The sequence below is a fragment of the Ochotona curzoniae genome, unplaced genomic scaffold (genome assembly GCF_017591425.1).
Source record: "Ochotona curzoniae isolate NIBS_2020 unplaced genomic scaffold, NIBS_Ocur_1.0 contig_64, whole genome shotgun sequence".
Taxonomy (NCBI): domain Eukaryota; kingdom Metazoa; phylum Chordata; class Mammalia; order Lagomorpha; family Ochotonidae; genus Ochotona; species Ochotona curzoniae.
The window spans coordinates 11759631-11784733 of NW_024466502.1; the positions used below are offsets into that span (position 1 = coordinate 11759631).

General features: G+C 43.2%; 1 protein-coding gene across 1 annotated transcript in view; it reads right to left on the reverse strand.

Moving 5' to 3' along the window:
• Positions 1-24069, reverse strand: part of DNAJC3 (DnaJ heat shock protein family (Hsp40) member C3) — a 51645-nt gene extending 27576 nt beyond the window's left edge. The window contains exons 1-3 of the mRNA XM_040991229.1: positions 23889-24069; positions 7895-8005; positions 328-452 (exon numbers count right to left, since the gene is read on the reverse strand). Of these exons, the coding sequence (XP_040847163.1) occupies positions 328-452; positions 7895-8005; positions 23889-23970 (318 nt within the window). The 5' untranslated portion in view covers positions 23971-24069. The remainder of the gene's footprint in view (positions 1-327; positions 453-7894; positions 8006-23888) is intronic.
• Between the last annotated feature and the right edge of the window lie 1034 nt (positions 24070-25103).

Sequence of the window (25103 nt, forward strand, 5' to 3'; positions counted from 1 at the left end):
CAGCCACCTGACAATCCTTAATTCATTCTCTTATTCAGCTCATTACCTCACACCCTGTACTCCACATTCCACACAGCCTTTTCTTTCTAAACCACAAAGCTACATCACTGTCAGGCTTCTAGAAAGTCCCCTGTCGCATGACTGTTTCTGCTCCATCCAGACCTGTGGTTCTGGGGACCCTGGATCACTTGCTCACTAGGCCACTACCTGCATACAGTAGCTTTGGCACCTCCAGTTGTTTCTAGCAGGCAGTTTTACCTTAAACAAGTTACCAAATTCCCTCCAGGATCCCTGCAAAAATAAATAAATAAATAGATAGATACTTACTGCAGTGAAATCCATCTTCAATTCAATCACTTTAGTTAAATCAGGAAGCGCAGCTTTTGATTTGCCCATAGCTAAAAAGACAGTAGCTCTCCGATAGTAAGCAATATAGTTATCAGGATCACCATCTGAAAATGAAAATAAATATTAACTCAGATTGATTCGAGAACCAGATTACCTGAACAGTACAAAATTTTTAATTCTATTAAGAAATGCGTTAATAAAAGCGTCTTTCAAAAATAAGCCCTGAATCTAGAACAGGTGGCAATACACTATAGTCCTTGGACTAACGCTCAACTCTCCCACCTCTGTTAAGAATTCAGTGTTAACAATTTTTCTTTTTCTGGTGTTTGGCCTCCTGGTTGTGGTGAAGATGTCCACATCAAATATCAGAGTGTATGGTTTCAATTCCCAACCCTGACTCCCAATACCAGCAGACCCTGCCAACAGCAGGTAGCTGGGCCCCTGCCATTCAAATGCAAAATCCAGATTGAGTTCTCAGCTCCCGGCTCAACTCTAAGTCACCATTGGCTGATACAGGCATGTAGGAACTGCACCAGCCCATGGCAGTCTGTCATTCTATTTCTCTTTCTTCTTTCTTTTTCTCTTTCTCTTTTCCTTCTCTTTCCGTTTCTCACACATTTTAAAAAATATTTTTCACATTTTTAGAGTTGCAAAAAAATACCATTGTAAAAATTAGATTATATCATAGCAAGGCCTAAAATTTTTGTCTGGTTCTTTAAGATAAACATTTAGAAATCTTTTGATCTAGAATAGATTCAACTTATAACTTCTACATGTATCCACTTCTGTCTTTACTTGCTGATATTCCCAAGTAACAATTCAGAACATGAACTATGCCCTTATTTACAAGATTTGGGAAAGTTGCAGACTTCCAACTAAATTAACATTTTTAGCACACACTCACTGCTTCTTCATAAAATTCAACTAAATAGAAAGGAAGAAATAAATATACAAACCTCAAAGTTAAACGAGAATGGATATGAGACTGGCATTAGAGAAGACATTAGAAAATGTAATAACATTTGAAAGAAAAGAGGATGACTCGGTTTTGAGCTAACTCAACTCATCAGCACACACAAAATTAAGGAGTGAATTCAATTAGACACAAAGCTCATGCTGCAGAACACTTTTCTGGAATGCAAAGATGCTAAAACGTCTTAATCAGATTCAGTCATCTTTTATATATACATATTATATGTGTGTACCTGTATATATATGTGTGTGTATACACAGATGTTCATCATTGTAAGATTGACCACTGAAATTTCCTGGAAGTTCCATCCACAAAGGCCATACTTGGAAAATATTACAGTAGGGGAGTCTGTAAAGCAGGATGGTCGGAATCACTCAGCCCCATGGCTTGGAACAGCTGTTAGTAGCACTGAGAATTACCTGAAGCACTGCCGGGAAAGGATGGCCCGAGAAGAGAATAGGGCGCACAGTATAACTACATGTTCAAGGTGGTAAAGAGATACACAAGAGGCCAAGAAGCACATGAAAAGATGCTCACTACTCATCGGCGGAAAAATACAAACCAAAACCACATGCAGGGATGGGTGTTGTGGCACAGTGATTAAGATGCCACTAGGTGCACTCACATTCCAGTGCCAGTTCAAATCCTGGCTTCTCTGCTTCCAATACAGCTTCCTGTAAGCATCCTGGGAGGATACCCAGAAGCCAGCCCAGTAACTGGGTACCAGCCACTCAGAGGCAGGCCCTGACCAACCCTGGCTCGCAGGGACATTCAGAGTGAACTCGTGGGTACAAATACAGCTGTGTACTCCCTCCCTCACTCCCCCTCTCTCTGCCTTTCAAATACAAATGAATAAACAAAACATTAAAAAGCAACATGCACATACATACAGATACTACCCTCACACCTATTAGGAGAGCTATACAAAAATCTGACTAGGACAGTATAACAATTTCAAAGAGAAAAAGGTAGAAGAAAAAAACAAATGTTAGCAAGTAACACTTGGAAATAACCCCATTACTCATCAGTAGTTGAACAGATAAGTGACACACACACACAATGGAATATTATACAGCCTGATAGAGAAGTTTTCATAATACCTGCTGCAACATGGATAAACCTTAACAATGTAATTCCAAGTGAAATGAAAAGACAAATATTTTATGATTCCTGAGGTACCTATGGCAGGCAAATTTCAGAAGTAGAATGGCAGTAGCAGGGGCTGTTGGCAACAGCAAAGGTGGGCAACTGTTGAGTGTACACTTTCAGTTTGGAATGAGGAACAACTTCTGGTTGTGGGTAGTTAAGATCTATACAATGGGCACACAAATACTTCCACTCAACTGTACATTTAAAAATGGTTAACATGGTCAATTTTGTTAGGTATACTAATTAGGTGATTGGAGGGAAAGGGTCATTTTTTCAAACTTTGAAAAAAAAAAAGAATCGGATGTTTTAGTAACAAATTTTTTTTAAGTCTAAAAATAAATAAAATCAATCAATACAGGATTACAGCTAAGTACTATTGACTTGTCTGATAAATTTCTCCTGGATGGTTAAGAGAGGAAAGCCAATGTATTAGCCAGTTTTAGAACATCTCTTACAAATTAACCTTGAATAAAAATAGTTACAATATGCAGAACATAGCTGAATATTTGAATACTTTAAGTTGATTTTATATTTTGTTTGGAATGTATAATAAATTAAAATTTTATAGACCTGATCAGCTTAACTAGCTACAGAATGATTTAATATTTTCACAATGGGTTAAGCAGCTCCCTGAAACACAGGCATCACAAACAGGCATTTTTAATCCCAGTTGCTCTACTTCCCATTCAGCTCCCTGCTAATGTGCCCAAAGGGCTTGGGCCCCTGCCACTCGGACGGACGGAGTGACATCTCTGGCTCCTTGTTTAGTGTTTTGGTTTTGTTGCCTATGCTCTGGGGATCTTGTTCATAAAACTGTCCTGTTCCAAGATCCCAAAGCATTTCCCCTATACTTTCTCCTAATAGTTTCATGACTGCAGGCCTTACATTAAGTTTCTTGCCTATTCTGAGCTGATCTGCTTATAGTGAAGATGGGAGTACAGTTATATATCGCAATTTTTCCAGCAGCACTTACTGAAAAGGCAGTCTCATTTTCAACAATTATTCTTAGCACTTCTGTCAAAGACCATGTAAGTTACAGATGAATTTATTCTGGTCAGTAAATTTTCAACTTTTACTTGTTCGCCTCTCTCCCTTTCATTTGAAGAACTCCTTTTATCATACTTTAGAAGGCAGGTCTCCGGCCAACAAGTTTTCTCAGCTCTGACTTTCTGAAATGACTCGTGTACTTACAGCACAGCTTTGAGGATACAGTATTTCTGGTTGGCAGGTTTTGTTTTTCATTATTCCCCCTTCACTAACACAAAGTGTCCAGCCTGCTCACCCAGTCTGTCAAGAAGTCTGCAGTCAGATGAGCGGGGGGACCCTTGTGTGTTGTTCCTATTCTGTTCAAGATTTCAATCTTCTCTGTATCTTTAAACTTACAGAGCTTCACCTTAGTGAGCAGCAATGTGACGCAGCACGTTCCGTCACCACCTGCCGTGCCTCCATCCCATAGAGGTGCCAGTGTGTGTACCAGCGGCTCTGCTTCTGTTCCAGCTCCCTGTCAATATGCCTGGTAGCAGCTTGGCAACCACGCCAGATCCAACTCAGGTATATTTTGTATTACTCCCTTCTCTCTGTTGAGTTTCCTTGTTATAATAATGAACAATCTTGAGTTTCCTTAAAATAGATATATGCAGAATTTAAAATCACTAACAATTTACATATGTTCTTTTCTGAAAGTTCATGGTTCCATGAGGGTTCTTGAGGTTGGCTGGCATGCAACATTTGTGCATTAAAGCAGAAATTTTGGGGGGTCATAGAAAGTCTGGCTTTGCACAGGTCTTCCCAAAATTCTAAGCAATCTGAGCCTGTGGACACTTCCACTATTTAAACACTAGATGTCACCCTAACACAAAGCCGGCTCTAAGTCTGGCTGGTGGGTTGCCACTCTAGGCTTGTCCCAAATTTGTAATTGGTGAGTCATTCATATGTACTGGAAATAAGAGCCTTGTGCTGGGTCTTGCCAAAGCACCTTGAATTGAGCTCTAAAGCAAATCTTGTACTGACTATGTCACCTCATTCCCCAGTGCCCAGAGTCTTGCCTGCCTGCCAGAGGCCAGGAAAAGATGACAAAGGCAATCCACTTGGCTAAAGATTCAAAGACAGTTCAGGTACTGGCCTCTAGACAGGAGTTACCAGGCCCTGTGGACACCAAGTTTTCCAAGGAAGCCTGATACTGGGCTTTAAGTCTAAGGTCTCAACTTAATTCCTGCTCCCTCCTCCAGGTCAGAAGGCATGGAGCTGGAGTGCTTATAGCTCGAGTGTGGGGAGCAACCCTGTTTTCTGCCTTCTTCACTGTGGTCTCACTGGACTTCCCCAGGTCCTGTGAAGGTGGCTTGTACATGAGCAGCAGTTCCAGTCGGCCTCTGAGACCAATGAATATCTGCTCCAGCTGCCACCTTGTTCCATCTCCAAATGTTCGATGAATTTAAGGATCCCACAGACTTCTTACTGCACCTAACATATCAGTGATAGCAACGATTTATACACATCCTAGTCCAGAAAAGATCCCTTGAAGTGTGGATTTACGCCTCATTGACTTTTGGGACTTCATACACTGGTTCACAGTAGACACTCCAATGAGGAGGAAAGAAAGCTAAGTTCTGACAACCACAATGGTGAAGGTCAGCTTCACCACACGCTAACACGTACCCAAGACAACAGGGACCTAAGAAGGCACCAGAGATGGCTCGGCAACAGATGTGCCTCATCAGCATACTCAGGCCACTGGCCATAAAATCAGCAATGACATCTTCTAAAGTTGATGTAACTTCCTGCAATCTATATAAGACTACTTATTTCTAGTTTTGGACATGTTTTTTCAGGCACTGTCAGCAAAAACTGCACTGGATTCTATTGGGGAAAAAAATTCCCCAATGGAACTATTCCATTCACAAAGAAAAATTTTTAAAGAAGATTATTTGTAACATAACTTGATATTTCCTATTTGGTTATACACACAGAAAATATGTCCATAAGCAGGGGCTTCAAAAGGCTTGCAAAACTGAACACTTAAGAATCCATTTCCCACGAACCTTCTGAAGGCCTTGCATACAGCATTTTTGAGGCACTTGCAGTAATTTTACTAAACATGAGATCTGTGGAATTGTGAAATATGTAAGTCCGAGTTATGAGTCTCTTCATGACAGGGAATATAAATGTGCTGCTCATCTCTTCTGTAACTGTGTAAACATCACGGAGTACACTCACAGACCAAAATGGCTCCAAAATCCCAGCTCTTACAGTACCACAGGTGTAGTTTGTTGATAGAACTACACAGTGCGTCACTGTACTGTTTTGGAATACTTCCTAGAACCACTGGAATCTCTGGAGTCAGAAAACTTCTGGTTTGCTAATAAGACCCTGAGAGGGCTGGAGGCCCTAGAATGGCTGAGGGCTAGTAGTCAATGCGCCTACAGAGCCGGATCTTTCAGTTCTACACCACCCCTCAGCCCCACTGGAAGATTCAGTTGACCATGAGCTGTCAATGATGTGATCAATCATGCAAATGCCATGAAGCTTCTAAAACACACACACAGTCACACTCAAACACATGCACACACATATACACATGTGCACATATACACACATATGTGCAAACATGCACATACACACAAGGACACACAAACACATATACACACATGCACACAATACACGCATCTATACACACATGCACAGATGGACACACACATACACACAGACAGGGTTTGGAAGAGATTACAGATAGCTGAACAGGTGGAGGTTCCCAGAACATGACATACCCCTTCCCACAAACCTGGTTCTGTGCAACTTTCCCATCTAACTAGTTAATGAACCACTGTTTCCCAAGTTCTGCAAGTTGTTTTAGTAAGCTAGGTGGACCCAAGGGAAATGTTCAGGGAACTTAATTTAAAACTGGTCAAACACACAGGTGGAAAGATCTGAGGCATGGGACCAGAGCTGTGGATACAGTGAGTTAAGCTGCCACCTGCAATGCTGGCATCTCATAATGAAGCATCAGTTCAAGTTCTGGTTGTGTTTTTTCTGATCCAGCTCCCCACTAATACATCTGAAAAGGCAGTGGAAAATGTCCCAAATGCTTGGGCACCTGCCACCCACATGGGAGACCATTCCTGTCTGGCTCTTTACCTTAAACATCAACAGTTACTACAATCAGAGTCATCACCTCCATAAAGTTTTAGTTCGACAAATTCATGCTTAGTTTTTTACAATATGAGATTAGATAGCCTTGAAAATAATCACTTCCTATTACCCATCCACTGTAAAATACAGTTCCTTATGCAAATAATTTATAAACCTACAAATGGAAATACTAACCTTCATTTAAAATCACACCATTCAAATAATTATAACCAGATTATTAGACCTGAACATGGGAGATGAATTTAATGTCTGTTTTAAGAATCCTGGAAATATTAATTCAAATATTAAAAAATTAGTGCCAATATAGTCAGTAAGATCATTTCCTGGAGAAAATAATCCAGAAGGAGGTAAGATGGGAAATCCTACTCTACAAATAGAAAAAAATATATTCTTAGTCCCAGTCAGCCCAATCTACTCCTTCATTTATTCAAACATCTACTGAGCATCTAGCGGAGATTACAGTAACAAGACAGACAGTCCCTGGATCTTTTGAACTGGCATGTGATTTCTGAAAAGACACTGGAGCACTCTTTACTTCCCTTTGTGTAAATGTGGACAGTATTGTCTGTCCTCATTTCACAGATGAAGCTCCAATGCAGGAAAGCACCATGCATTTTCAGTGACATAAATCACAGGGAGGGTTTTGTTTGCTGGTGGAAGTTTCGTTTCCATGACGTGAAATGTAACAGATCCAGTACTCTACGAAAATGCCTGGGCGAGAAATGCTTCAGGTACTTTCAGATTTTGAAATGTTTGTAAACACATGAGATAGCTTGAGGATGAGACCAAATTCTAAACACAAAATGCATTTGGACTCCAGACAACATCTTACACACAGCCAGAGGATCGTTCAATACTTTGGTACATCTATATTCTAACTATGTCCCACTACACTTACAGGATCACAAACAGCTTGGGATTTGGGGCATTTGGATTTCAGATTTTCAGGTTAGAGATATTCAATCTTCACTGGCCTCTTGACAAGACAATGAAGAAACCTATCATTTCACATACGCTCAACATTTAGTCTACCGCTTTAGACATGTGCTCATGCCAGAAAAATCCAAGACACCCTGTAAAGTTGATCAAGGACATGTCTCCAGACAGTAGGACTCATGACATAAACTAGGATTCCTAAATGTGTGCTACAGGGGTGGGGCTTCTCTCTGTAACTCTGCCTTTAAAATAAATATTTTTTTTTTTACAAAAAACATTCTCAAAAAGATATAGTAAATAATAGTCAGTAAGACGGCCTCTGACTTCCTTTATGATACCAACCTACTGCAGCATGAAACTGAGATAAAGCGTCGGCCAGCTGCCCAGCTGCGAGTAATTTCTTGCCCAGTTCAAGATGCTTCTCAACATCTGCATTCACTCCACATTCAGCACCTAAAACAAATTTTAAAATAATCAGATATTGATAGTTAACTCTAAAATTCAAAAGCTAAGTACCCAGTTCAGTGGCTCAAGCAGCTACAAAGTAGGAAATTCAGATGGTGACACATGACTTAGAGAATAACAATAAAATATAATGTTTCATTTTATAGAAAACACAATATGCCCATACTGACCTGAACAGCCCAAAGAAAACAGTCTACAAAATGAGAGGTAAATTGTATAACATAGTACTGAACACACTTTGAATAAAATTAGAACAAATTTGCTACACCAGAAACTCATCTTAATAAACATTATATAATCTGATATACATTCAAGTTCTTATTGAGCACATATACCACCAGCCCTGTTCTAGATATGTGGGATGAGTGAACACAAAACAAAACCCATGCCTCTCCCTCACCTCCTGGTACCCGACAGCAAAGAGACATAATAAACAAGTAAATTACATAGCACATCAAGATAAAAATGTTGTGGGAAAAGTTCAATCATATGAAAGATTTAGGAGTATAGGGGAGTTTATGATGGCACAAAGGGTATTAAGAACATGCCTCTTGGTGAACTGACATCCAAACTAGACTTGAAAGCAAGGACCTATGCAGATCTCTATTCTTTAAAGGAGGCCTAGCTAGTGCAAGGGAATTCTTACCTGAAGTACACAGATGCATTCCAATAGCAGCAGGTAAGGTTACAACAGACAGCATGAGTGGTAGAGGGCTGAGGAAGTCCAGCCTTGAGTCTCACTTTGAGAAAACAGTGAACTGCTGAGGCATTTTGAGCAAAGTAACAATCTTATTGATGGGGCCAATTATCAACAAACTCTGAATTCAACTGTCAGTAGCTACATTATGATAATGAACTAGAGTTCTTAAGCAATTCTCCTTTGCAACGACCACCATGTTATGCTTTGTCAGTAAAAAGAATGTTAGAGGCCCAGAGCAGTAGTCTAGTAGACTTTAGCCAGGCAAAACACCAGTTCGTGCCCCGCTGCTCCACTTCCCATCCAGCTTCCTACTTGTGGCCTGGGAAAGCAGTAGAGGATGGCCCAAAGCCTTGGGAACCTGCACCCACATGGGAGACCTGGAGGAAACTCCTGGCTTCAGATCGACTCGGCAGCAGCCATTGCAGCCATTTGGGGAGTGAACCAGTAGATGAAGATCTCTTTTTTTTTCTTTCTCTCCTCCCTGTATATCTGACTTTCCAACAAAATTAATTAATCTTAAAGTAATAAATAAATTTTTAAAAGATAATGTTAGGTACACTGCAGGAAGTATATCTCCTGAGTCTAGGTATTACATTTCATTTTTTCTGGCTTTTTTTAAAGTTTATTTTTATTGTAAAGGTAGATTTACACAGATTTTAAAAGATTTAAGAAGTGAGCTGAATGCACTGGTTTACTCTCCAAAGGGCTGTAACGGCCAGAACTGAGTCGATCCAAAGCTGGAAACCTCTGCCAGTCTCTCACATGGGTACAGTGTCCCAAGACTTTGGATCATCCTCCACTGAATTCCTAAGTCATAAGCAGGAAGCTGGATGGGATGTGGAGCAGCTGGGACATGAACCGCACTCATAAGGGATATTGGTACTTGCAGGTAGAGGATTAGTCAATTGAAGCATCACGCTGTCCCCTCTTCTAGCTCTTAAGCATGGTCCATATTCATCTTCTGCAGTACGCAACATATGTGGAGGACACTGAGGGGTGCTGTATCCTAGCCACAGCCCATGCAGCACGTTTTAACAAGGATAATACACACTCCAAGCTTCATGCCTGAAGAAGCACCCCAAATTCCACCACATATGTCAATCAGCCTTGACAGGCCTATAGCTCAAAGTTGTTTTGTGTGTCCATCTTCCGTAGACAAGCTCATGGCCAGCAACCCAGAACACTTTTCCATTCCCAACCTACGGCTGCCACTCAACCTTCTACAAGATATGAATCCCAACTTTGACAAGGGAGTCACTCTCCCAGGTAATCCTTCCTTTGAGCCTTCTTTAAATCTTCCCTCTTCTATCATGACTTAACAATTCTTTACATTAAACTTTCCCCTTTTAAAATCCTACCTTGGATATCAGCATTCACATGAGTTACAATACCACTTAGGAAACCCACATCTTTTTTCTCAGTGCCTGGGTCCCTCTCCACTGTGAATTCCAGTTTCCCAAAGTTATGGACCCTAAAAGATAGCAGGTGATGGCTCAAGTAGTTGAGCCCCTGCCATGCACATGAGAGGCCTTCAGTGAGGCTCCAGGTTTAGGATGGCTCAGTGCCAGGTGTCACAGGCATTTGGGGAGTGAACCAATAGACGGAAGATACATTTCTATTTGTATCTCCATCTCTTTTAATGAAATTTTTTAAAAAGTAAATGTGTGGTTTCCATCTCCTAGGTGAACCTAGACTGAAACACAACTGGTGTTGGCAATAGAGTCTGAAGACAGATCTACACAGACGGAATGTGAGGATTAGGTTGGCCACACTCTTCAGCATGAGTCAGTGCTGAACTGATAAGAAGTAAGATGCTCATCATCCACAACTATTACTGGAATCACAACTAAGTTATCACTTGCGATGAAATGTAACAAAGTGCTAATTCAAGCACAAGGTTTGGAAACCTGAGTAAAAGCTGGAGTGGACCACATGGCAAACATGACTGAAGTGAGGACTGTGGAACCAGTGGGGATTCTTTTGAGTACACCAATAAATACTTGGAGAGAAAGTAACAAGCTCAAGTTACCCATCATCTCAATCCTGGAGCATTCCATGGCAATTCTACAATAATCTCCTTAAAACAGAAGCAGCTGATCTAGCTAAAAGTCAAGTTTGCTGAATTAAATTAATAGTTGAATTAATGGTCTCCAAGTTTTTCTTGTGACAAACAGGGCATGTATTAGTAAAGAATTGGATCCTTAAATTTCAAGTGAGAGGATGTGCTTCTACTCTGATGAAACTGATCTATTTGAAGCTCTAAGATTCTGAGACTCCCTTTCCAAAGACAGCTTGTGTCTGAGGAGGCCAGCCTTCCACTAGTTAGAAACCCTAGGACAAGGTTACCTGACGAAGTTGCCTCAAACCAAGATATACATGCTCCTCACATCACATTCCCAGCCACTAGTCCGTAATCATAGTCAAATCAACAGGGGATCAGAAAGACAGCATAGTCTAACAGGCTAAGTCGCTGCTAACAGGCTAAGTGCTATCAGCCCATACTGGTGCACTGCATCAAGTGCCAGCCACTTGGCTTCCAATCTGGCTTCCTATTAATGTGTCTAAGAAGGCAGCAAAAAAAAAAAAAAACCAGCCCAAGTACTTGAGCCCCTGCCACGCAGGTGAGAGACCAGGACAGAGTACCTCGCTTAGGGTTGGGCCAGACATCACTTAAGAAGTGAACTCCCCCTTTCCATCATATTGCCTTTTGAATACATATTATTTAAAATAAAAATCTCAGCAGGCTCCAAAAACATAGGTTTGCACCATTATCCAGAGAATCAAGCAGAAGAATTTTAGCGCCTTGCTGATGGACTAGAATCTGCGCACACCCACCAAGCAATGGACTTCAACAGTGTTAGACCAACAATATGGAATACAACACTACATCAGACAGAATTCACTGGTCTGTGTGTACTTAATGAAGTCAGTAAAATGGAGTTTTACTAGAACAAAGCCATTTTACTAATGCAGTGGATATATTGTCTTGGTTGCGCAGCTATGAGAAGGCCTACATGGCCTTCAAACCCTAAAAATGTATTATATGATTAACAAAGTTTGCCTGTTCATTTACTACAGATCGCTCTAATGTTTAATCACACAGCTGGAAGTGACTCTAACAACTTAGTTCCCTGAAACAAACTCAAAAATAACCTACACTTAATATGGCTCGTATTTGAGTTTCCTTAACATGTAAAGAGGGAAGGCTCCAAAGGCTTAGAGAAACAAATATTGGACTGAATTTACCATGTGTCGCCTCCATATGTCACACTTGCTACATGAGTCTGTAAGACGACACTCTTTAGTAAGGCATTAAGAGATAAATTAGGGAAAATCCACCTGCAACCTTCTCAAAGCTGAGAGGTGAATCCGCTTCCCAGAACAGCTATGACTATGGGTTTTGCCCCCACTGAGGTGGACCTCCTAACTTCAATGAGGATGATGGTACAAGCTTAAACACCAGCATTTAACCATCGCAGACTAGGTGGGAACATCTACTGTAAACATGTTCTATAAAGGAGACTCTTAATTATTATGTAGATCATATGAAATGCTCTAGAGATGCCTCTTTCCCCATCAAATCAGTCTTATGCAAGAGAACAACGAACACTGTAGTTAGCATGCAGGTTATGTGGATTCCATTGATTAGCGCTCACCAAAGTTGACCTGGGTAAGTTATTACTGATAATCTAGTCTACCAATAGCAGAAACCAACACTGAGTTCCATGATAATCATTCAGAAACAGCCAACTGGGGGCAAATTTTACTTAGTCTTCTAACTTAACAGATGACCTTCTCCTATTCTGGACATATTTCTATAGTGCTTCTGCTAGTACCTCCATTCACAGATAAACAGGATGCATTACGACTGTTACATCATTCCACGGTAAAACACATAAGCAACATGCTCCCAACCATGCCATCAGCTGGTGCTTCCACACACTTCATCACTCAGAAGCAGCTCAAGGCTAAACAATAGCACAAGTTAGTAGATGAAAGTGGGAAAGAACAGGAATCTATTTCAGAGGACACAGGTTAAACTAATTCCTCCTTATTCCAAAACTCAGTAATACTCTATCATTGTCACATTGAACAACCCCACTTTCAAGATTTTTCCTTCCACTCCAGCAATTTTGAGTCATGATGGTTTGGAAATTGTAGGTCTCAAAGAGGAAACACTTTCACAGGTGTTACAACAGTATCTCCAAGGATGGGAAGATGAGGCAGCACAGTGGCCACCAAGACTAGAACCGGCGCCCATGTGGGATTCTGGCGCAGCCAAGGCAAGGACTTTAGCCACTAGTCTACAGTGCTAGGCCCTATGCTCAGATTTTATTACAGAAGTTGTTTAAAAACAAATGCACATTTGATGGGGGGGGGCAATTTTTTCAATGAAATCAGGGCTATAATAGAGCAAAAATTTTGGAAAATATCTTGAAACATTAAAAGAGGAGGATCAATGGCCAAAGCTGCATCCACACACTCACATAAGTGTGCTGTGGAAGCGGCTTGAGGCCCATGTGTCCTTAACTCTGACAAAGAAGAAAAACACCATTTTAAGAAATATTTTGAATGCTGGCACTATGCCTGGCCCTGCATCCACTGGTTCACTTTCCAATGGCCGGAGCTAGGCCAGGCAGGAGACCGAAGATTCTTCCTGGTCTCTCACATGGGTGTGACCTTCCATCCAAGCGACAGGATGGATATCTGAAATGTTCCAAAATAATCTGAGTGCAGAAAAAAATAAGACCATTCATGAGTTGGTAACTATTGAAGAGGAGGTGAGTTTATGGGGATAGGGACTCATTTTCTCATTTTTAAATTTCTGAAATTTTTGTAAGGCCCAGTTGGGGTGGGTGAGGAGCAGCCTAGGAGGAGGCTAAGAAGGGTGGCTGATAAGGCTGCGATAGAAGGCAGCTTCCTCCTCTCAGCAGTGATGCACGGATCCCCCAAGGCTGAAGGGAGCCTCTGACACTCTGGTAGGTACATTCCTTTGGTTCTGAACATGACCTCCAACCTTACAATTTTTTTCATCATAACTCTGCTTTAAATCCTTTAAGGCTTCTGCAGCAAGGAAGTAAAAATAGGCATAGATGGCACATTTTGATTTTTTAAGGAAAATTTCCAATATAAACTATGGTTCTTACAGTAAAATGTGTGTGTGCATCACTAAATGGTACATAAATCATGGTTAAATTATACTAGAGAACAAACCAGGGATCAAGTTAGCACTGTGGGTGGGCTACAGAACAAGCATGGCTGACGGTTGGGTTCAAATTGGAATACTGATGTGACGGCAGGGACAATTACAAAAGTATTTTGTTGACAGTGCTTGTGCTCTCAAAATTAATGGAGGAGGAAGCCCATGAAATCACATGAATATTCCAAGCATGTCCTCAATAGTATAAAACACCAATGTACTAAATAGAAGATTGCTCAAGGAGGAAAGATATGAGACAAACCATTACTCAAAAAAAAAAAAAAAAAGCCACATTTTCAAGGGTGGACAAGAAAAGCGTTTAACAAAGATGTAACACAGAAGGTTGGCAATTTGCACAGCCACAAGTTTCTGCTTAAGACAGCTACCCCGCTTCTGCTCCAGCTCCTCTGATGCACTCTGGACAGACAGCAGAGATAGCACAAGTACTGGGATCACTGCCACTCATGCAGGAGACCCAAGTAACCTGCGGGCTCCTGGCTTCACTCTGGCCGGTTCTGGAAATTGTAGATATTTGTATAGTAAATCAAAGGATGGGGGAGATCAATCTCTCATCCTCTCTTTCATGTAAGATTGTTTAGAAACTAAGAAAAGATATGAAATAGAATGACTTTATAATCTACTATATTCTACATATTTCCATGTCTTTATTTTGCTCATCTTCCTTACCTGGGATTTAACATCTTTAATTCTTTCACGTAACTAGGAAAAATGAGATTCAAATAAGTTACCATTTCTGCCCAATGACTCTCAACAACTATTAAAATAAAATCCACTTCCAAAACCTAGTTCTCTTTTCATGATAATACACTGTCATAATACATCCAACCAAACAGCTGGGACAGCAGAGGCCTGTGGGATCCTGCTGAGAAGAGGCTCCAGGAAAGAGAAGGCGGAGGGGCCGGCCTCTCACCCAGAGGACGCTCTTGCCCCTAGTCAGTCCCTGGATGTGCTTGCATGCTTCCCTGATATACAGCAAACATCTGTGCTTAGTTAGCCAATTACCCTAGATCAAAGCAGTGCCCCTTATCAATATCCCACACCAATGGTGCTTTGATCCTGGTGCCTGGATAGCTCTCCTGGAACTCTCTGCTTACACACAGGTGACACACATTGTATACCAAACCTGATCATTGTAACTGATGTCTGAGCTAAACTACGTTTGAAGTGTTTTGCTGAATGTATATAAACTGGAATGTATATAAAATATGTTTGAATGTATATAAACTGGAACGGTGGAAATAAACTTTGTCAGTTGCCAAGAGAGCACTAGTTCCTCATTTCTTTTCAGTCGTATCTCCTCCCCAGGAACCTGCAAGGTAAACCTGCAATACACAATCCTTTCCTTCATGTAAATGCTAAGGGTTCCAACAGTTAAGCTTTGTTTGCATGTTTCAGTCAGAGTCAATTAGCTAAGGTGACATTTTTAACCACAACCTTTCCCAATCACACAGCCTGAACCTAAAATGGGAGTTAAGAACAGCACTAGGAAAGCCTCAGAACTGCTGTCATATTCTTACCCCTGAGGTAAGAATACTATATACTATTATATAATAGCACATACTGAGTTATACTATTCAAACTAAATATCTCTTGCCTTCTGAAGTAAGAGGTATCCAGCATTTTTTCCTGTCCCTTTAGAATAAAACTATAATCTTTGTTACATTATTAAATGGAGTTCTCATTTAATTAAATACATAAGTTCTACTTCCTCTGAAAATGTCCATGTTCTAATCTTCTAGAGAAAATCATTATTTTGACAAATTTTGGTCATATTTTAAAAACAGAACTTTCTATAGTCTAAGAACTGGTTATGAAAATCATTTCCATGCTGCCTAAAAGATGAAACACCTTCTACCAATATAAGGATTTATTCCAATATCCCACGCTGGACCCTGCGCCATTTCTTCTTCCTCACTGCTCACAGAATTCGCGCCAGTGCAGCCATCCACCAATCAGATGTAACCTGGCATTCCACCTGAGAATCCCACCCCCAATCTCCCAGCCCCTTCCCCAAACCCGCCCACTCGCCAATCATCCCCAGGCATTCACCTGCAGGCACCAATCCCCTGGGGCCTTGACCTCAATCCCTCCCAATCCCCGCCCCCCACACCTGGCAGACAAAAAAGGCCCCCAGGTGCGGTTCGCCCCTTTTTTGCTCTCTCTCTTCCTCTCCTTGGTTCCTCTCCCCTGCTCTTCCTCCCTTCCCTCCCCTTCCCTGTTCCTGCCCCACTCGGTTCTCTCTGTCTCTCTCTCTCTCTTCTTCCTTGCTCTCCCCCTTCCCGGTCCCCTTCCCCTTTTCCTGCCCCGCTGGAATAAACTTCGTAAGATATGTCATTGCGTCTGGTGTTTTCAGCTCACGGTAAAGAACCAGGTTGCGAGAATTAGCTGCGCGTAAAGTATCTTAATATCGTATAACCTAGCACTAGAACTCTTACATTCTTTTAAATAACTAACACTACCTGAGAGCTTACCAAGTCTCACCTTCCTCCAAATTCATGTATCATGCTGCTACCAGAGAAATCTTCCGAAAAAGTATCCTGACCAAAAAATCTGTCTTCCTATCATTGGCTAGATTTCATCAGAATCCCCTAAATACCAGATCTAGCCCCATTATACATCACTCTTGCACTTCTAACTTTATAGTCCTGTAACAAAATGTACTGATTCTATTTCCCAAACATTGTAGGGCCAACTGGGCCTGCGGGCTTGGTTGTGGTGCAGTAGCACCCATAAAACCCCTGGGGCGGTCTCCCCACCCCTCCCAGGCACAGAGCTGTACTTATAACTAGCCCCACTTTCCAGAATCAGCCGACTGCAAAGTCCACCATGACCTGAAAATAATTATTCACCAAATCCTAACCCACACCCTACTCACCAGCCGGAGACCTGCATCAACCCCAAACAACCTCACAGGGTGCCAAGACTCCACCGGCCCAAGGCCTCTCCTCGGACCACGGATCTCATCATCTCTTTCTCCCTCTTCATTTCATGTGTCAACCCTATTCAATCCTCTGACCATACAAACATACTATGTTCTTATAATTCATATCCCTTCACATTTGTTTCATGGAATGTCCTTCCCCACCTGCAAAACCGAAAAACTCCAAATAATCAATAAAGGTTCTTCTGAAATGCTAGCTCCTTTGCGAAGTGTTACTTTGCTTCAGGAGAGAGAGCTGGCAGCAGAGGAGAAGGACTTGTGAGGACGCTCCTGTGGGTCCTAATTATTCTGTATTCCTACAGCCACAACTATAGAAGAGTGTCTGCAAATCGACACTCTCAATACATTAGCCTTCAGTTTGCCTATCCATCAAACCTGATATTTCACCACAGACCAAAAACAAGTTTAAGAGCAGAACAGGGCCCAGCACTGTAGACTAATGACTGAAGTCCCTGCCTTGCATACACCCAGGATCCCATATGGCCACCAGTTTGTGTCCCAGTTGCTCCACTTCCCTTTCAACTCCCTGCTTGTGGCCTGGGAAAGCAGTTGACGACAGTCCCAATGCTTTGGGACCCTGTACCCTTGTGCGAGACCCGGAAGAAGCTCCTGGCTCCTCAGATTGCCTCAGTTCTGGCTGTTGTGGCAACCTGGGGAATGAACCAGAAGATGGAAGATCTTTAAAATTCTCTGTCTCTCTTCTCTGTAATCTGAGTTTCCAATAAAAATAAATCTTTAAAATAAAAGAGCAGGACAGCCATTCCTTCATTATATCACCTTCTTTATCACTTTGCAATTGAATTTAATCAAACTTTGTTGAATGAATTTAACTATGTCTTCTTAAACATAATTGACTATAACCCTAAGATACTTAATAAGGTTGGTATGATCAAGTTACAAGAACACCAGCATCTGAAAAATAATAGCTCTTTCTGCAATATATCATCTCTATTGAGTCATAGATAAATCCTTCATTCATCACATGGTCCATGAGCATTATTTTCCAAGAGATAAGACAACCAAACATCCTATACTTTTCTTACTAGTATTAACAAACCTCTCCTTAGACAAGCAACAATGATTGGTCGCCAAAATAAATATGAAGGATTGGAGAAAAAGTGGGTTGGTTAACTATACCTTTCCTTGAAATTAGCATTAAGATCTATTCTAGTTTCACAGACATTTTTAAAAATGTAAAGAAACATAAGGTGAGGGGTTAAAACCATCGTGAGTCACAATCAAGGTTGAAAGAATAAGATGAGGGGCAGCACAAACTGGTGGTTATGGAGCTGTTATTCAGGTTGAGATCCTTACATTGTGAAGAAAGAGGAAAACCCTGAGACCCAAGCTAATGGGGTGGGGTCTGACAAAGCCTCAAGGCAGAAACACAATGTTAGCAAAGTGGAATCTGACTACAAAAACATATGGCAAGAATTCACTATCTTAGCATTTCCATAGTCAATCAAGAACCAACCACAAAACTTGCAACAAAAATGTACCGAGCTGTAGTCCTTTCAATGCAGCCAAACTGAAAGCAAAAAACTGAGTAACTATCGAGTACATTTCAACAATGTCTGGTACAAAACCTTCTCAAGTGAATAAGGAAAAAAGCATAGGCAATAAAAAGCAAAACTGGACAAGTGGGATTATATCAAGTTAAGAAGCTTCTGAAATAGAAAAGAAACTCAGCAAACTGGATACAATGGGACAAATTATTTGTAAACTGCAAGTGACAAAGGATTAATATCCAGGATCTGCTAAGACCTCAAAAACTCAACAACAAAAACATCCAGTTTAAAAATGGGGAAAGGACATGAACAGACATTTTGCAAAGCGTGAAATACAAACGACCAACAAACACATAACAAGATGCTCAGGAACACTAGCATCACGGAAATCCAAATAAAAACCACAAGAACAGAGCGGAGGGGAGGGAACTTGGGGAAGATGGAAGGGAGACCCCAGCCCCAACTAAGCTGTATCAAAAAACAATTAAAAAAAAAAATGAGGTTTCACTTCATCTCTGTTAGAATGGCTATCATCCAAAAATCAAAAATAACAAATGTTGGTGAGGATGTGGGGGGAAAAAAAGATACCTCAAAACATTGTTGGTGGGAATATAACTAGCACAAGCATCATGAAAGATGGCATGGAGATTCCTCTGCAGACAGGCCTACCAGGTGACCCAGCCATCCACTCCTGGGAATGCACCCAGACAAAATGCAATTAGCATATAAAAGAACTGTTTGTCTTTCCACATAAAAATGCAGTTGTTACATAGCATGTCACGGAAGCCTAACACACAAAAACAAAAACTGAGAAAAGACCTTTCCAGATACTAGCAAACAATAAAGGTAAATGGGCTTGGCCTTGGAAGCACAAGAAGCTGAAGCAATGAGAGCCTGGTAATGGAGATCAAGATTAAAAGCAAAAGAAGTTGGAGAAGTAAATAGAATATGTGAGATATGTATGTTTTGCAGTGCTACTGAAGAAATGTGCTGGGAAAGAGCAGATGACTGAAACCCTACACCAACATCAACAACAGACAGAAGGCAGTTTAAGTCGGTAATAGGACTTCCCAACAGCTCACAGCATACATACTTTAAAAATGCAAGATTTCAGGTCTGGCGCAGTAGCCTAGTACATGCACTGGGATCCCACTTGGGCACCAGTTCTAATCCCGGCAGCCGCACTTCCCATCCAGCTCCCTGCTTGTGGCCTGGGAAAGCAGTCGAGGACGGCCCAAGGCCTTGGGACCCTGCACCCACATGGGAGATCTGGAAGAGGCTCCAGACTCCTGACTTCAGATCAGTGTAGCTCTGGCCATTGTGGCCACTTGGAGAGCAAAACAATGGATGGAAGATCTTTCTCTGTCTCTCCTCCTCTCTGTATATCTGACTTTTCAATAAAAATAATTTTTAAATGCATGGATTTAAAATTTTTCTGCACCCAATTTTTTTATTCCATTGTTCTACACACCATTATTTGGAAGACTGACACAATGACTGACAGAAAAGGGAAGGAAGACTTAGGACAAAAACCCCTTGCTCTGGTCTGAGTATCCCCATCCCACCGCAATGAAGTTAGGCTCAGAGGCCTCCTGGGGAGTGATTCAGCCCTGAGGGCTCAGGATTAGCACCTCAGGCAAAGACGGGGGGGGGGGGGGGGGGGGGGGGGGGGGGGGGGGGGAACCTTGTGTTCGTTTTAGCCCTTTCTGCACTACTTCCACCTTCTGCCAGCTGAGACCACAGCATTCTCCCCTTCTGTCACACGGGAACTCACAAGGTCCTCATTCAACATCAAATGTAGCAGCTGCATCTTGGAATGCCCAGCTCCTGCAACTGTGAGAAATTTTACTGTTTATAAATTACCCCCCACACACACACAATATAGAAGAAATGTTTCCAGAATGAAGATAGAGTTTCACACCATTTGTACTCTCCAAAAAATACCAGGTAAGCCTTCGCTGGGTGATTATACAAGTATCCTCCATATGCTGGAGCTCCAAAGGAAACAAGTCTAATTTTCCCAAGGTATGGAAAGATAAACAAACTTATGTTTGAGTTTCAAGAAACAGTTGACTAAATTCTCATGATCTAACTGTTGAAAGTTAATCAAAGGAAAAAAATGGCAAAAGACATTACATTTAATCACAGTAAACTTCATACAGAAGGCCGCCCCATCTCAGAATCCCCCACCTCACAGAATGAGAACCACCGCCTTTCCAAGTACTCTCAGAAAATGAAACTACTCCAAATAACAGGTACTGCTGTTGCTACTGATATTATCTTATTTAAGAATTCAAACTAATTTTACAAAGTATTTGATTACAGAGTTTATACATGTCATTCATATTTGCTACCTCTTATACTTTGTCTCTAATGTCAAGGAAAACCTATTTCAGTACGTTAGGGTGAAACAAGAACCATGATTTTTCCTTTAAAGGTTTGTTTTTATCGGAAAGGCAGATTACAGAAAGAGATTCAGAAAGATCTTCTGTCCATTAGCTCACTCCCCAAGTGGCCACAATGGCCGGAGCTGAGTGCATCTGAAGCCAGGAGCTTCTCCCTGGTCCCCCACAAGGGTGCAAGATCCCAAGGCTTTGGGCCGTCCTCTACTGCTTTCCCAGGCCACAAGCAGGGAGCGGGAAGGGAAGTGGAGCAGCAAGGACACGAACCAGTGACCATACGGGATCCTGGATGCATGCAAGGTAAGGATGTAGCCACAAGGCTACTGCACTGGATCCCAGAATTATGACTTTTACACATATAACTGTGTAACTCCTCTTTTCCCCACGACCAAATACGGTGTTTAATCAGATCAGATAGAACTAAGTTCAGATTATGTTACAAAAGAAAAAGAGATCAAATTATGGAAAAAAGATAAAAATTACAAAAAAAGAAAAATGATTTTGTTCCCAGGCTTCATTCCTACTCAAATCTGTGACCAAACCATTAGCAAACATGCAAAAAAATCCTGATCTGGAACAGGTCCAGACTAACATACAGACAAAAGTTTTCTTTCAACTCCAAAAATTCCATTTCTATCCTAGTACTTTAGACTTCTCCTTTAACAACCTTTGAGAAAGGTGATTGCATGGATCGGCCTTTCAATATATGACCCAACATGCTTTCCCGCTTTAGATCACAATTAACAGAAAAGTCTGAAAGGAAAAAGAGGAATATTTTAAAATCATGGAAAACCAGGCCACCTAAGCTAATTGTTTTGGTAACATATGCCAACTCTGTTTCACACACACCCTTTCTTTTACAGCCAAGCCCCAGGCCCAGCAACGGCCCCTCACTCAAATGTCTTCCGGAAAGCTGTGAGACTGAGAGGGAGGATCCAGACACAGAACAATGCCTGAAAGAACCAGGGCTGGGCCAGGAACCAGGCACTTGGCTATGGCTGGGAAGGACTTGGGCATCTCATTACCTTGGAAATGTTTTTGCTGTTGTTAGAAATACACAACTTTTCAGGCACCACCAAGATGCACTCTATCAGAAAATCCCAAGTTTGGTTTTAAAAGCCCTCCCTGTGAGATTCTGACGCATAATCAAGTGTGAGAGACACTGCAGAAACTGCTCTCCTGTGGGCCAGTGGCTAACAATAACTAGAAACAGGTTTTCCTTAGCTGCCACCATTCATATGCTCAGAGAGCCACCTGATACACAGGAAGCCTTCCCCAAGCCCCAGGAGCTCGGCCCCTCTGCCCCGCATACACACACAGGTGACAAGTGGCTCACAGACTGGCACCTTTCTTCTGCATCGCAGGCACCCAGTCCCCACAACATGGCACAAACACTGTTTCGAAGAAGAGAATATTCTGGCATGCCCGAGAAATGTCACTAATACCTTCTATACAGAAAAGCTCTAATGAAGTTCTCCTGCGGAAAATACGACAACAGGGAAATGAAGTGTCCTACAGAATCAGAAACTCAAGAGCAATTCTTAAAAGGTGACGCACAAGCTGGCAGAAAAAGCAAAATATAAAACAGTATACATCACTAACTTTTTAAGAGCACCGGTAACTTCCTCTTACATGTTCATACTATGAATGTTACCAACTGAATAAATACTGGGGGCCGGGAGGAATAAGAAGTAAGAAAACACAAGGCAACTAAAGTGCCTAGAATTTCTGGCGGCCAGTCTCACTGTCAAATTCTTGCTCCCCAATATTGTCACACTAACATGTTCTGACTTTAGGTTCAAGAAATACATGGTCAATGGTGAGCCAAAGAAAATCAGAGTCATTATCATCGAGTAAAACCTAATACGAAGGGATTATTAATCTTAAAAACACCAAGAAATAAAACAGAAGTAAGAATTGTGGCACAGCTAGTCAAGCTACTGCTTGTGTCGCCAGCATCCCACATGAGCACACATGGACAACAGCGCAACTCCTGATGGCTCAGCTCTCTTAGGCACCTGAAAAAGCGGAAGATGGACCAACTACGTGGACCTCGGCCTCTATGAGAGATGTGAATGGGGTTCAGGTTCCTCAGACCCAGCTGTCCCTATTACTTGAGAAGTGAACCAGCAGAAGGAAGATGTTCTTTTTTCTTTCTCCTTTTTCTGTCTTTCAGATAAAAGTTAATTTAAAAAAAAAAAAAGTGTTCAACATGTTGAAGCGATTTCATCATCAACAATAGATCAGTGCCCATGACAGGTAACTAGCTACACTCAAATATTTCGCACAGCAACCAAGGCAGGAGCATGGGTCCAATTGGCACTTCCAGCTTTAACTCTTACTCCTCCCTCCCCACTTCCACTGTTCCATGGAAGTAGCCAACATTCCAATCTGCAGGATCCAGGTGAAATGTAAGCTCTCCCAAGTTTCTAGGAGGACCTTTTTGGAGAACGCCGAAAAGCAGAGCCAGCTGAAGTTGCATGACACCACGCTGGGAGCAGCGTTGGTAATCAACGCCTTGGCCTCCAGCTCAGGTGCCAACCCTGGAGCTTAAATGCACAGACCTAACGACGCGCACCTGCAACGCAGTGTACCCGGAAAACGATGGCCACTCACTCTTCAAAAACACTGTCCTCCTTCACTTCACCCACCCAGGCACACGCACCCACCGCCGCCCGCCAAAGCGGATAAACCACCCCCCCTTGGTGGCCACCGGCAAGCACCACCTCCCAGCCCTGCTGACCAAAGGTGTCCTGGGGCGCCAAGCCAGGGTCCCAGGAGACGGCGGGATCTGGGGACGGCACAGCCGCCGCGCCCTCTAACTTGGTCCCGCGGCCCGGCTCCTAGCCCCCCGAACACGCGGCTCCGGCCCCGCGGCCCGCCGGTCCCCCAGCTTCTTCCCCTCAAACCCGGAACCGGGCTCCGGCCCGCGCCTAGCCGCCGGCTCGGGCCTAGGCTCGGCCGTGGTCTTCCGGGGCTCCTCACCACCACCACCACTGTCCGAGCCGCCCCTGCTCAGGCGAGGAGGTGCGGGGAGAGACCGGGGATGCAAGGCTGGCCCCGGAGTCCATTCCTCCCGCCAAGCAGCGCAGGACTCACCTTCGTACTGCAGGTCCACCAGCACCAGCAGGAAGGGGAACACTGAGCCCAGCCGGCTGGTCACGGAGCCGGGGGCCACCATGTCCGAGGAGGCGGAAGGGTGCCGGGCCCAGCAGCCCGCGCCGGCGCTCAAGCCTTCGCTGCGCCCGCCCGCCCGCCGCGGGTTCCTGTCAGGCCTACGAGGCTCCTGGCGCCCGGCAGAAAAGGGCAGCGGTGGGCGGGGCCCGGCCGACGCTCCGCCCCGGAGCGCCGCCGCCGACCAATCGCCTCCTTTCTGGCCGCTGTTCCACCGGGCTCGCCTGGGTCGTGGTCGGCGCTGATAGGCTGCGGAGGCCGCCGCCCCGCCCCGCTTCTGATAGGATAACGTGGAAGCTCGAGACGAGGCTGCGTCCGGCGGTCGTGGAGCTGTCAGCGAGCCCCAAACCGCCGCGGCCGCGGGAGGGAGGCGGCGGGGAGCCGGGGCGCCGGTCGCCGAGCCCGCATGCGCGGGCCGCCCGAGGACGGCGTTGAGACGGCGGGTCGGCGCCGAGGCCTGGCTGGGAGGACCAGCCATTGGGGGCTCTCCTGGGTGGTGTTTGCACTGGAAGGTGCGCTCGCGGCGTCCGCCATGGGAAGTCCAGGAGCTGTCCCAGGAAGTCCGCAAGGGAAGGCCGGACGCTGTCCCAGGAAGTCGGAAGGGGGACGGAGCATCCCGGAACAAAAACTGACTCAAGTGTAAGCAAGGAAGGGTCAGGAGGTGCGACTCGGTTAAGTAGGTGACCTAATGGCGGTAAAAGCCTTCCAGGAAAGCCAGAAGAAAGTTTATAAGCCCTAAGATGGGTAAGTAACAGTGGCTTGGAAACTTGGGGTCACCCTCCACTGCTACTCCCAATGTCCAGTGTACAGGAAAAAGGGGAAAAAAAATAAGTTCTGGAAGATTCTGCACAGAAGAGGCCAAGGAGACATTCCGGCTTTAGAGGACAAGGGACCCTCAAGGATGCTGCCAATGTCAACTGGAGGAAAAAAAAAAAAAGAATGGCGCTTGCATCTTGTGCTTCCCCGAGGAAATCAGAGACTAAGCTGAACCAGACAAAGTTTAAGTTGCTCAAATTGGCATTAGATATGTTCCCTGCCGTTTTCTCTGCCCTGCACACACACACACACAGCAGCCATTTGTGAGTGGATGTACCTCTTGGCCATTCAGTTTGATTTTAATTTGTACTTTATGAAAGGCAG